Source organism: Canis lupus, chromosome 2 (genome assembly GCF_011100685.1).
Source record: "Canis lupus familiaris isolate Mischka breed German Shepherd chromosome 2, alternate assembly UU_Cfam_GSD_1.0, whole genome shotgun sequence".
NCBI lineage: Eukaryota > Metazoa > Chordata > Mammalia > Carnivora > Canidae > Canis > Canis lupus.
Window position 1 is genome coordinate 41,477,943 of NC_049223.1, and position 13,837 is coordinate 41,491,779.

Here is a 13,837-nt window from a genome sequence, read left to right on the forward strand (position 1 = left end):
ATATTTTGGTCTTGTGGCCAAAGCGTTAACAAAATTAGGCTTGAATCTTTGAGGAATTCAATAATGTCATTGTCCTTAATTTTTACGATAAATTGTTTCCCTCAATTTCAAACTTTCCAGGTTGACTATTTCAGGTATACTAATCATTAGATTTAAATATAAAATTACATTTCCTAACTAAAGCTCAAAATATGCTATTTTTAAGAAAAAAGGAAAGAAAATGTAAATCAGGAAATATGCAAATTTAATTCTGCTTAATTTCCACCGGATTTCTCTGGCTTAGTGTAGATTAATTTTGCTTTGAATATTTTTTAATGTAACATTAAAAAATTAGACATGAATAACTTTAAAATAATTCTAGAGTCTTTTAAACAATGTATCCACTGGTGCATTTTATGTCTGATCCCATTGATACAAAATGGAGTAATTCATTTTTCCATTACGGTTATTGCATTCAGTGATGCTTGCATTTATAAAGATCTTGCTTCTGTTTAAACAAAAATATCAAAACAGATATTGAGATTGGTTTTCAAAGTACCCTTAAAATGAAGTTTTTTCAAATTGTTATGCAATTTAATTGTTTAGTATAAAAAATTATTCCTTTAGGTGATTGAATAAACATTGCAGGTCATACAGCTTGGATTTCCTAAATCACCAACCCTACTTTCACTGAAAGTGATAGCAGTTACTTTGCTAAATGACTAGCTTTTTGTTGAGAAGTCAGAGCAACTTAGTTTTACCCATAGTTTTGTTATGCTCTGGTTGTGTGAAACTGACCAAATCATCTCTTCTTTCTGGGCCTCAATTTCTTTGTCCCAAATTAAGAAGGTTGGATAAACGATCTCAATTTTACTTTCTTGTTGAAACGTGAGTCCACACGCTGTACCCTCTTGTGCTAATAATACAAGTGTAGAGGACTCTTTTGGGCAATGGGCTTGAAAAACAGAAACTTGATCAAGGCAAAAGGACCCACAGTAATCCCCTGGCTGAATATGAACAGGCCCATAGGTGGTCACCTCAAAAGATCCATCAGCCCTAACTAACCAAAGGGCTCCTTATACCCAGACATACATACCAAAAAGGAGAATTCCATACATTCCCATGCCTACTTACCTTCCCCCTTTAAATACAGCCCCCACCCACTGCCTCATAGCAGACAGCCTTTCCTTTGCTATCCTTCCTACCCTTCTTTGTGGTGTATTCGCCAAACTTTTCTTTTGTTCTGCCTTCTTTCACTGCCTGCACCACCAGCCCCCACTCGATCCAGAATGCCTCACATTTGGGGACCCCTATTCCGTTGGGAGAAACTCTACAACAAGTATACTATTTTTGTGGATGATGGGCATATGTTTTCCTAAGGAGAGACACAGGTCCAGTTTTTGATAGTCAAGGACTGAACTTCTACTTCATAATGCTATTCAATCAAGCAAATTTCCCACCCTAAATAGGGAGTCCAACGGAGTTTGAATGAAGAAACATGGAGCATTCAGGCATCACTAATTTGTTCAACAATAACTAAGATTTGGAAAGCAATTCTTTTGGAGGTTCAACTTCAGTCCAAAACTTTGGCATCATTTTGTAATATTAAGCATCTTACTACTCTATAAACACAGACAGTTCTTTTCCATTATCTATCATCAGATCTTATTTATTTTTCCCTCTTTTTCTCTGTGGCTAGGGTCATTGTTTTGGTGGGATTGCTGGACAGGACTGTGTTGAACACGACTGCTTTATAGTGATGATGGCTCAATATCTGCCCCATAATTAACCTGTCTTTGTCTTGCTCACAAAAGCTTTTCTTCAGAATCTCCTTGCATGAATCACAACTTATAAACTGACATTATCATTGTTTCTTTTATGGGAACCATTGAACAGTAATTTTATTACCATGCTATGATTATCAGGGATTGTCTTCTGTGTCTTTATTCCTAGATTATTACAACCAGGAAGTTTGGAGCACACCCATTGCTTCCTCCAAAAACAAATATCTTCCTATTAGGAGTCTTATTAGGATTCTTTTTAAAAGTGTCCTAATGAACTATCAGTTATTATTTAAAAAATTGAGAATACGACATCTTTCTAGAAAAGGCCCTAAAGAGCATCTATACAAAAACTTCATTGTATAGGTGATAAGACTGAGGTCTCTAAGGTGATGGGCCTTTGCTGTGACCTCCCAGGGAGTTAGAGGCAACGTTTAGCTGCTCAGCTCTTCCAGCTTCAAAGCATACTCTTTTTTTTTTTTTTTTAAGATTTTATTTATTTATTCATGAGAGACAGAGACACAGGCAGAGGGAGAAGAAGGCTGCATGCAGGGAGCCCGATGTGGGACTCGATCCTGGAACTCCAGGATCACACCCTGAGCTGAAGGCAGACACTTAACCACTGAGCCACCTAAGCATCCCTCAAACCATACTCTTTATGCTTTTTTTTTTTTTTCTTGGCTGAAATGGGAAGTTGAAAAAGGCTTAGAGAAGCATTTTTTTGTAGGCTTTGTTTTGTATGTTATGTAGTAATATAAGCTATCACAAAACATGTTTCTTGACATAGAGATTCCTAAATTTAGAGTAATTTGGGATAGATATAGATATAAATATGGATGTAAATATGAAGTATAGCCTTCAATTCAAATAGAAGAATTTTCCAAACAGAGAAAAACCTGAAAGTACTGAATCAAAGCATTGGGAAATCTGGGTACAAACCTTTCTTGGGTTATTTGGGAAAGTCACAGCCTTTTAAATTTAAATTTCAATTTTAGTCTTGGTATTTGACCTTTCTCCAGTGGGGAGTAAAGGAAAATTAGACTCTCTCTGTGCTTCCTACCTACTATGTTAGAAATGGAAATCCATAAATGAGGCAGAGCACATAAAAATGAACATCAGTACAGGAGGCCATACATTCACAGAGAGGACGATGGATGCCACCTTATTAACTTTCCTTGCAAACCAGATAGGATTATTCTTGATTTGACCCACATTAAATAATATTTAAGCATCTCATCTTATAGATCCCCTATTCTGCTTTGTTGGCAACTTTTTTATTTTGTCTTGGCAGCTCCATTTTGTTATCTCTCTCCTGAAAGACCTTTTATTTTTTTTATAATCCTTTATTCATAAATTTGGAAGTTAAGAGCTATCTAGTTTTAGGAGATATTTGCTTAGTCTTATTCTTTATAAGGTTCTTCTACCCTTAAAAAAAAAAAAAGCTTATTTATTTATTTATTTATTTATTTATTTATTTATTTATGAGACAGAGTATGCAGGAGCAGGGGGAGGGGTAGAGGGAGAGGAAGGGAGAGAAGCAGACTCCCTGCTGAGTGCAGAGCCCAGTAGAGGCTCCATTTCAAGATACTGACATCATGACCTGAGCCAAACCAAGAGTCAGTGACTTAACTGACTGAGCCACCCAGGTGCCTCACTGCTCTTTTTTCTTTTAATAAATATACCACATAGTAGAAACATGTACCAAGTAATTTCATAACATAATTACTATTTCTTATTAATTCTCATTAATATGTTATATGTTTACCCATACCTTCTAGACACAACATTCTTTGACTATAAATCCATGACATGCATTTTCTATGTTAAAGAGTAGAAAAGTGCTAAATGTAATTACTTATCATTTTGCAGGATTTTTGTAAAGAATATGAAACCCAAGTGAGGAATGGAAGACTTTACTGTACACGGGAGAGTGACCCAATTCGTGGCCCTGATGGCAGGATGCATGGCAATAAATGCGCCTTGTGTGCTGAAATTTTGTGAGTATAGATGTGGTTTTCTTTGGAGTAATTGGATGGGTAAAGTGGAGCTTGATGGGAATGACGAATAAGAACAATGTTGAGATGCAGCTTTGTTGTTGAAAATTTTTGAGCAATTTGCTGTCCTCTAAAATCATGATATCACTTAGTAAGTAGATCCTAGTGATGTGTGTCTGTTTCTGAGTACAGATGGATTCTTTTTTTTTTTTTTGATTTTTTATTGGTGTTCAATTTACTAACATACAGAATAACCCCCAGTGCCCGTCACCCATTCACTCCCACCCCCCGCCCTCCTCCCCTTCCACCACCCCTAGTTCGTTTCCCAGAGTTAGCAGTCTTTACGTTCTGTCTCCCTTTCTGATATTTCCCACACACTTCTTCTCCCTTCCCTTATATTCCCCTTCACTATTATTTATATTCCCCAAATGAATGAGAACATATAATGTTTGTCCTTCTCTGACTGACTTACTTCACTCAGCATAATACCCTCCAGTTCCATCCACGTTGAAGCAAATGGTGGGTATTTGTCATTTCTAATAGCTGAGTAATATTCCATTGTATACATAAACCACATCTTCTTTATCCATTCATCTTTCGTTGGACACCGAGGCTCCTTCCACAGTTTGGCTATCGTGGCCATTGCTGCTATAAACATCGGGGTGCAGGTGTCTCGGCGTTTCACTGCATCTGTATCTTTGGGGATAAATCCCCAATAGTGCAATTGCTGGGTCGTAGGGCAGGTCTATTTTTAACACTTTGAGGAACCTCCACACAGTTTTCCAGAGTGGCTGCACCAGTTCACATTCCTACCAACAGTGTAAGAGGGTTCCCTTTTCTCCGCATCCCCTCCAACATTTGTTGTTTCCTGCCTTGTTAATTTGCCCCATTCTCACTGGTGTGAGGTGGTATCTCATTGTGGTTTTGATTTGTATTTCCCTGATGACAAGCGATGCAGAGCATTTTCTCATATGCATGTTGGCCATGTCTATGTCTTCCTCTGTGAGATTTCTCTTCATGTCTTTTGCCCATTTCATGATTGGATTGTTTGTTTCTTTGGTGTTGAGTTTAATAAGTTCTTTATAGATCTTGGAAACTAGCCCTTTATCTGATATGTCATTTGCAAATATCTTCTCCCATTCTGTAGGTTGTCTTTGAGTTTTGTTGACTGTGTCCTTTGCTGTGCAAAAGCTTCTTATCTTGATGAAGTCCCAATAGTTCATTTTTGCTTTTGTTTCTTTTGCCTTCGTGGATGTATCTTGCAAGAAGTTACTGTGGCCGAGTTCAAAAAGGGTGTTGCCTGTGTTCTTCTCTAGGATTTTGATGGAATCTTGTCTCACATTTAGATCTTTCATCCATTTTGAGTTTATCTTTGTGTATGGTGAAAGAGAGTGGTCTAGTTTCATTCTTCTGCATGTGGATGTCCAATTTTCCCAGCACCATTTATTGAAGAGACTGTCTTTCTTCCAATGGATAGTCTTTCCTCCTTTATTGAATATTAGTTTACAGATGGATTCTATTTTCCAGTGAGAAGACTGGATTTCAGCATACTTCTTAATATTTCCTCCCAACACCTCTGTAAGCCTTTTTACAAGACAGTCTATACAGAATGAGGGTGAAAGCAGGTACCAAGACTTTGGCCGTTTTCCTGTAGTAATTATCCCAGTGTGACAGAATAGATGTCGATGCCCACAAAAACTTCATGTTTATATGTGACTTGGATTAACTTTATCTTTTCATCTCAGGCATCTGAAGGAGGTGGGGGGGGTGGGGAGAAGAAGGGCAAATCCCACAGCATATAAATTATGGCATTTATGAAGATGTCTCAGACAAGGTCCCATCCTTTTTTCAGATCCTTGAACTCTCTAAGCCCTTTCCTTTAAACTGGCCTACTGCCAGTTTGTCTCACTCTTGGCCAGCTAATGTCTCTACTGTGGCATTTCAAAATTACCCTTCTTTTGGATAAGATCTCCTGAAATTCCTAATTGAAATAGATTTTTATAACTCTTAATCATTTTATTTCATAGCAATCATCACAGCTGGTAATAATGTATTTATTTCTATGACTATTTGTTGACTAGCTTCTGAGTTCTGAGAACATAGGATATGGGTCTGTTTTATATGCCACTATAGCACCAGGCCAACACTTGACAAAAAGTAGTTACAAGCCAAATGTTGAGTAAATGTATGAATGAAGATCCTTCCTCTCAAGAAGCTTAAAGTTAAATAGCAGAAATAAGCCATGGACACACACACACACAGAGACACACACACGCACACACATTACAAGATAGAGTGAGAACTATCCCTTAAGAAAATATTCAGGTATGAAAGTACAATAACAGATATATAGTTCTCTTCCACTTTGAGGTCTAGAATGTCTTCTTAAAGAAGGTAGAATTTAAGCTGAGGAGATTTAAAAGAAGACAAGATGACAAAAAAAGTCATTGCGGTGAGAGGAAGGGCAAACATGAAGACAAAATAAAAGGGATTCTTTGGAGAAAGAGTGAAGATTTCAACCTAATAAGGAGCCATAAGATGATTGGAACGTGTTTATTCTAGAACTCAAGAATACGTGGCTATTCTTATTCTTCCACCTGCACCTAAATGACTATTTTATAACGTGAGGATTTGAAGCATCTGTATTCATGTATTTATTTTTGTTTTTTTTTTCCCAGTAAACAGCTTTTTTCAGAAGAAAAAAATAAAGCACATGAAAATCTGAAAAAGACTGAAGAAAAAGTCAAGGTTAAGAGAGAAATTGAGGTGAAGACTAGTTTGATCAATTTAGTTCTGACTTTTGTGGTGTATGTGTGCATTTTACTCTAACATGCATTTTCAGTATTGGTTTGTTTTTCCTCCATTATTGATGGATTTTCTGGAAAGTTATTTATCATTATTATTTCATAAGATTTAGATGAATAATTATAACACTACAATTTCTAGCTCCAAATAGCTGTATTTGGAGCTAACCATTATTAGAATTGTTTTTAAATGAAGATAACATATCAAAGCATTATCTGAATTCGAAGTTTAATTTGTGTGGTAGTTGTTTTGGAGGTCTTCAATGTAACATTTTAGTCTGCTTCCTTTAAAATCATACCATATTCTACTTTCTAAGCATCTCTTAACTATTCATTTGTCTTTTTCTCTCCTACTACCCATTTAGTTTATGTATCTACTAGATTTCCTTTGCACTGATGCGTTAGCATCCTGCCTGGTCTCTATGCCTTGCGCCAACATCTTCCTCAATCCTCAAGATTCAATTCACTTTCCACATTGCTTTTATAGAGTGGGAAATATTTCCACAACTCAGTGGCCATATGAAAAGCTAACATTTGAAGGTATCCTAGAGGATATTTGGACCATTTCATTCTATGAATAAACCCTATTTAACTTATTTTTTACAGTGAGTTAGCCCACCTTCTGTAGTATGGAGTTCACAGTTTCATAAAACAGCCTACTTCATTAGTTCCCCCTTCTACTTTCATGTGATTGCATCCTATTGTCTAAGCCTCACTTTCAACTGATTTTTTTCCCTCAATCCTTTAATTTTAGTTCTCAAATCAAAACAATCCTTTTATCTTTCCAGTTTCTTCCTTCCTCTTTGTCTCTCTTCTTCTCTTCCCTTGCTTCTACCTCCCTATCTCCCTTCCTCCCTCCCTTTCCATATTTTTTCTATAGTTTCTCAAACTTCAGTCTCCAATCACTCAAATCCTCACAAATCTGTCTGGGTGGTCTTTCTAAAATACAGATTTGCTTATGATCTTCTCTTCTCTATATATTCTCTATATATATTTATCATTTTCTAATTTCCTAAGAATAGAGTCCAAATCCCTTTCAAAGTTCAGTGATCTAGTTTTGACTTATCTTCATGGTCTCCTTTTTAACCACTTCCCAAACCTTCCTCTCTTTACCCAGCTGATTCTTTATTCTGGGCAATAATAGATTATCTCAAGATAACGTAGTTTTTTATGGCCCTCTATCTTTGCATATATGTCATAATTGGTCTTGGAGGACCTATTTGCCACACGGTTTACCTGGACACATCCTAGAGTTATATAACTCAGCTATAAACCCTTCTCTGTACTTCCATGAGTCACTTCTCCCTTTGTGTTGTATCCATTTAACTCAGACCTGTGTCATATCTCTTAGCTTTTTGCCGTTCCTTGTCATTCCCACTGGAGTAGAAATCACATTTATATTTATACCCCCTTAATACATTTGTTGAATACTTAAATGGGTGAATATTACACCAAGGGAAGTATCACAAAATTTCAGGATGATCCTAAATCCTGAAAGTTTTATTTTTTTCTTTAGTTCCTCTTCTCTGATATCTTTAATTAGCAGCATCTAAAATGTATAAACAGAAGGCATGTGGGTGGCTCAGTTGGTAAAGTATCTGACTCTTGACTTTGGCTTAGGTCATGACCTCAGGGTCATGAGATCGAGTCTCGTGTCAGGCTCCATGCTCAACATGGAGATTCTCACTCTCCCTCTCCCTCTGCCCCTCCCCCCTGCTCACTCTCTCTCTCACACACACACACTCTCTCTCTCAAATAAATAAATAAAATCTTTTAAAAAATATATAATCAGAATAGAGAACTATATCTAAACTGTCTCATTTTCATTATTTAGAAGCTCTGCAGTGAATATCAGGATCATGCAAAGAATGGAATGCTTTTCTGTACCAGAGAAAATGACCCTGTCCGTGGCCCAGATGGGAAAATGCATGGAAACTTGTGTTCCATGTGTCAAGCCTTCTAGTGAGTATAGAATGTCAGAGTGTCTAAAGAATGCCAAAGAGAGAAGAGACCTTACAAAGAGTCTAATATAACTAACTGCTTTTGTAAATGGGGAACCCGTGGTTTGAAGTAGGGGAGGGAGTTGAATACTTACATTGAGAATGTTAGCAATGGCTCTGGGAGTAAGCACCTAGAGCTCTTTACTCCTATATGTCTGCTTCCCTGACACTTGCTCTCTTAAAGCGAACATCCCAGTGGAACATCCCAACAGCCATGAGCTTGTGCAAATACCACATTCTCCCTACTGTGGAAGCTTCATAGGTGAACCTGTGGTACAAATTCACAGGTATCTCATCTTCCAGAGAGGTTAGGGCCCAACATAAGCACTTAATGCAGATACTGATTATTAGAGTTAATGTTGCCCATGAAACAATCATGAACTCTTATAAAATTAAAGTACATATTACTTTATGTAATGTGACATTTCTCAGTAAGTTAGAATTGACAGTTGACTTTCAAAATTTGGAACTGCTCCCAGTTTATTTGATTGAACTCAGATTAAGTCATTGGTTTACACTTCTAATCTGTGGCCTTTTGTTTTGTGTGGTTGAAATGGCATCAGTTAACTGTACATGCAATATAATTCTATTGTGCAAAGCAGATATAGGTTCATTTGGTTTATCAGTGTATGGAAATTACTGGCCTTTTTCCCACCTATACTGTATTTTGTCTTTAGATAACATAGCCATGAATAGTGAATTAACAAAGCTAGGGTGTGCATGATGTAATAGACAATAGACTTGAGAGGAAAGACCTTGGTTAGCGGTAGTCGTGTCCTAAGAGTATAGCCAAAGCCCTCTCTGCCTCACCTTCTCTCTGTGAAATGAGGGAACCAGTTGATATGCTTTGTAAAGGCCACTTTCTCTATTTCATGATGGCACTAGTTTCAATATCTCCTTGATGGACATTGATAGTATTTCTTTTCTGACCACAGGCAAGAAAGGTATTTTGTAGAAAGCAAGCTTTCCAGATCTACAATCACTCTTTCAGTATTAAGCAAAAACAATGAAGAAGTTATGGTATCTTACCATACTAGAGGCTGTTTTGTTGCCTCTCTTTGGTATATAGTGATAAAAGGACAAAATTGCTCTTCCTAAGGAGGGAGGACAGATTAGCAATGCAAGAATGTGGACTAATAATTGCCTGTGTTTGGTCCAATGGATTCTTCTCATTTTCTCTCTCATTTAGCCAAGCAGAAGCTGAAGAAAAGAAAAAGGCTGAAGTGGAAGAAAGAAGTAAAAGAGAATCTGAAAAAACACCCTTATATGCAGTGAGTGGAATCTACCCACTGAGTCCTACTTGACACTCTAATTTGAACATATTTCAGAGCCAAATAAAGGGTGGAATATCATCCAGCAAAAACTGCCGGGAATAACCCTTTAATCTGGAATGGCATTGAGATGAATGCCATGGGATCTTGATCAATTCTTGCTGCTTCTAAGACAAACCCTGTAGAGTAAAAATAACTTATTTGAAGTCTGAAAAAACTAGGTTCTAGTCCTGGTTTCATCACTTACAGATTATGCTAGCTTTTGCAAACCACTTTCTAAAGATTCTATATGTATATTTTCTACATGTGAATTTTTTAAATTTCACATCTGAATTGGGATAAAAATACCTTCATTCTGCACACAGAAAGCCTGATATTTTTTTTACCTCTGAAATGTTACATTATTTGTTCTCATAGGCTTCTATAAGTCATTATTGCCTACTTTTCCTTCTAGATGCTATTCTTTCCTTTATCCAACTATCCACCCTAACATAGCTAGAGTAAAGCTTCAAATATTAATAATCAGATCACAATACAGCTCTGCTTAAAAGCCACAAATGGCTCATCATCAACTACAGGATATACCTCAATCTCCATATCTTCCTTCTTACTTCGCTTGCCTTCATTTGGAAATTCATGTTCTGCTATGCTCATGTGGTTTCCTACTTTGTTTCCTAATTTTACAGTCTCATATGCATATTCCCCAATCCCCTTCTTACCCATGAAAATCCTGTTTACTCTTTAGTCTCACTCAAATTATTCTTGTTGTTACATGATATCTTCCCCAGTTTTCACAATCGTATCTCATGGTCCCAACCTCTATGTTCTCAGATTTTCTTGTACCTGTATGTTTGCTCTTATTTTATTCTTAAAAATTTTTTTTAAGATTTTATTTATGTGAGAGAGAGAGAATGAGCAGGTGGAGGGGCAAAGGGAGAAGCAACCCCTCACTGAGCAGGAAGCTCTACATGGGGCTCAATCCCAGGACCCTGGGATCATGCCCTGAGCCAAAGGCAGACCATTAATGGATTGAGCCACCCATGCACCCCCCGCACTTATTTTATTCTGTTTAGATTATAGTGGAGTTTGTCTACCTCTTTTATTACATTGTGACATTCTGTTGTGTCTCACTTGTTCTCATCTCTTATCAAGTGATGAGTTCTGTTTGTTGAGTTAAATTTTACATTTGAAAGAAACACAACTAAAATTCTCGTGTCAGAGAAGCATAATATTAGTTTCTGCCAATGGTTATGTTCCAATCTTCTGCTTGGAATAGGAATAAAATGTATCCCCACCTTGCTTTCTCTTTCTTGGCAGGAGCTGTGCAATGAATACCGCAAGCTCGTGAGGAATGGGAGACTCCCCTGCACTAGAGAGAACGACCCCATCCAGGGCCCAGACGGGAAGATGTATGGCAACACGTGCTCCATGTGTGAGGTGTTCTTGTGAGTAGTGCTGCACCTGGGCAAATGAGGGAGAGTTTTGTCCTTTCTGCTTCATTTTTTATTTTTGAATTTTAACTTTGTTATATTTTATTTCTTTAGTTATATTTGTTTCTTGTCAATGGCATTTTTGCACAACGTCATAAGTAAGGATCAGAGAATAATGCCTGCTCTGATCTGAGAGAGGGGCAATGAGGTCCACATGAGGCTGCTTCTCTTACCCTTCTAATGCAGTCTGTCTTGGTCTCTGAGGTACAGTGGGTACTGCCACCTCGCCCCTGTGTTCTAGGATTTTCTCAGGCATGTCATGCTTTTGAATAGAGGTTAGTTGTTCTTGTGAGGGGAAGGGAAGTTAGGAACCACATATCTTGCCATCATGGTGTTGTCACTCCTAATCAACTCCAAAGAATAATTCCTGCATATCAATCCCTGGTTGAGTCCCTGTTAAAGTGTACAGGATGTAAAACAAGGATCTTACCCTTGCAGAGCAGGCTGTGAAGTCATCTGAAATCACACAATCACAATCACAAAGCAAACATAATCAATACACAAAATGGTACATTAGTTCATACACAGGATCTGGGGGAATGACTTGGAATAGGAATCATGAGAATCTGGTCTCCCATGTGTCTCACCAGCTTGAATAGCTGCATCCCTAACCCCACAGTTTCTCCCTCAGGGTGATCAGGACTTTGCTTCATAGCACTAAGCACAGGTAAATTGACATGTGACTACATGTTCAACATCTCTCTTCTACCAGACAACTGTTGTTATTATGGGAGGGATTCTAGAAAATGCAAGCAGTGAGTTCAGATTAACTTTCTGTTCCATTTCTTTGTTCCATTATGAGAAGACCACTTCAGTAGGAAAACAAAAACATATTTAGAAGAAATGAATAAAAACCATGCCCTTTGAAGACTGTTAAGGCTTGGGACAGTTAGCAAGGGGGTGTCATGGTCATGAAATACCCAAGTAGCTTTTGTTTTTAAATGTGGGATCAACACTGCTTTGAAGTTGTCTCTGTGGTTGAAAGTGGGAACAATGAGTAAAAGCTCTGGAAAGGGTCTGGCTCAGTGCCAGAAGCAACTTCCAAACAGTTTGAGGACTTCAAGGGTAGAATGACCTAGTGGGGTTTCAAGGATGATATAGGTAGAGAAGTTACTGGCAGATTAAAGCAAAGCTAGATAGTAATCAGAAATATTGAGTATTAGAAGTTGTGAGTAGTGGAAGATCAAAAAACTTCCCCTGGATTAGGTTTAAATCTGTACTGTACATTAGTTCTGTGTCCTTGGGAAAGCAATCCATTCTGTCAGTTTTCTTGTCATCTGTATGTAGGGTTATAATAGTAGTTTTGTAACATACAGTTGGGAAGATTTCATGGAATGACCCCCAGGCTAGGCACATAGTAAAAATTTAATAAGGTTGTTGTTATTGTTACTTTAGATTTAATTAATTATTTATTTATTTAAGAGAAAGAGAATATGAATCGTGGGGAGGAACAAAAGGAGAGGGAGAAGCAGACTCCCTGCTCAGCAGGGAGCCTGACAACCTGGGGCTGGGACTCAATCCCAGGACCCTGGGATCATGACCTGAGCCGAAGGCAGACACTTAACTGACTGAGCCACCCAGGAGCCCCAGAATTTAATAAGTATTAACTGTAATGATTAAATGATATTTGAGGTCACTTTCAGTCTGGACATTCTATATGATCCTTACCGATCTCTTTTAATCATTCTTTTTTTAGCCAAGCAGAAGAGGAAGAAAAGAAAAAGAAGGAAAGTGAGTCAAGAAATAAGAGACAATCTGAGAACACAGCTTCCTTTGAGGTGAGGGGAACTCCTCAAAAGTCAGAGGCATGTGGACCTGGGCTCCACAGATGGCATTCAGGAAACTCATAAATCCCCTGAAATTGTAGGAAACATTTCTACAAACACTTTGTGTTTATTTATATGTGAGCATATACTCATGCGCATATGTGACTATTTCTAGGTTGAGAGTTTATAACTTTTACCATTTAAAAATAGTCATGTCTTCCCAGTTAAGAACTATTCTAAAATAAGCCCACTGCAGATCCCCATTTAAGAAAAAAAGTCTAAACTGCAGCTATTTTTCCAGGCGGATCCAACCTGTGTTCAAAACCTCAAACTTCCTTCCTCAATTTCACAGGAATTGTGCTCTGAATACCGAAAAGTAAGGAGGAATGGACAGCTTCTCTGCACACGAGAGAATGACCCCATCAAAGGCCCAGATGGGAAAATGCATGGCAACACATGCTCCATGTGTGAGGCCTTCTTGTGAGTAGAGCTCAGGACTCCTGAAGGGGAGACAGAAGGAACTGAGGGAAGCTTTTAAACAATTGGTCATTTTAGGGTGTCACATTTAAACTAAATTAAAAAAAAAAAACATACACAGGAAAACACAAAGCCAAAAAGCAAGTGAAGAGCTTTCAGATGACAATTATTGTGATCTAAAGAGATCCATAATAATTTCTTTCAGGACATTTTAGAGGTAACTCCAGACGTTTTATTCACAGGAGAGAATACTCTATGATAACCATACTAATTGC

The 13,837-nt window shown here is 37.7% G+C and overlaps 1 protein-coding gene across 1 annotated transcript in view; it reads left to right on the forward strand.

The window, feature by feature from the left end:
- Positions 1-13,837, forward strand: part of SPINK5 (serine peptidase inhibitor Kazal type 5) — an 80,112-nt gene that overhangs the window by 29,587 nt on the left and 36,688 nt on the right. Inside the window, 7 exon segments of the mRNA NM_001025397.1 lie at positions 3,630-3,757; positions 6,433-6,520; positions 8,393-8,520; positions 9,748-9,829; positions 11,147-11,274; positions 13,016-13,097; positions 13,438-13,565. Of these exon segments, the coding sequence (NP_001020568.1) occupies positions 3,630-3,757; positions 6,433-6,520; positions 8,393-8,520; positions 9,748-9,829; positions 11,147-11,274; positions 13,016-13,097; positions 13,438-13,565 (764 nt within the window).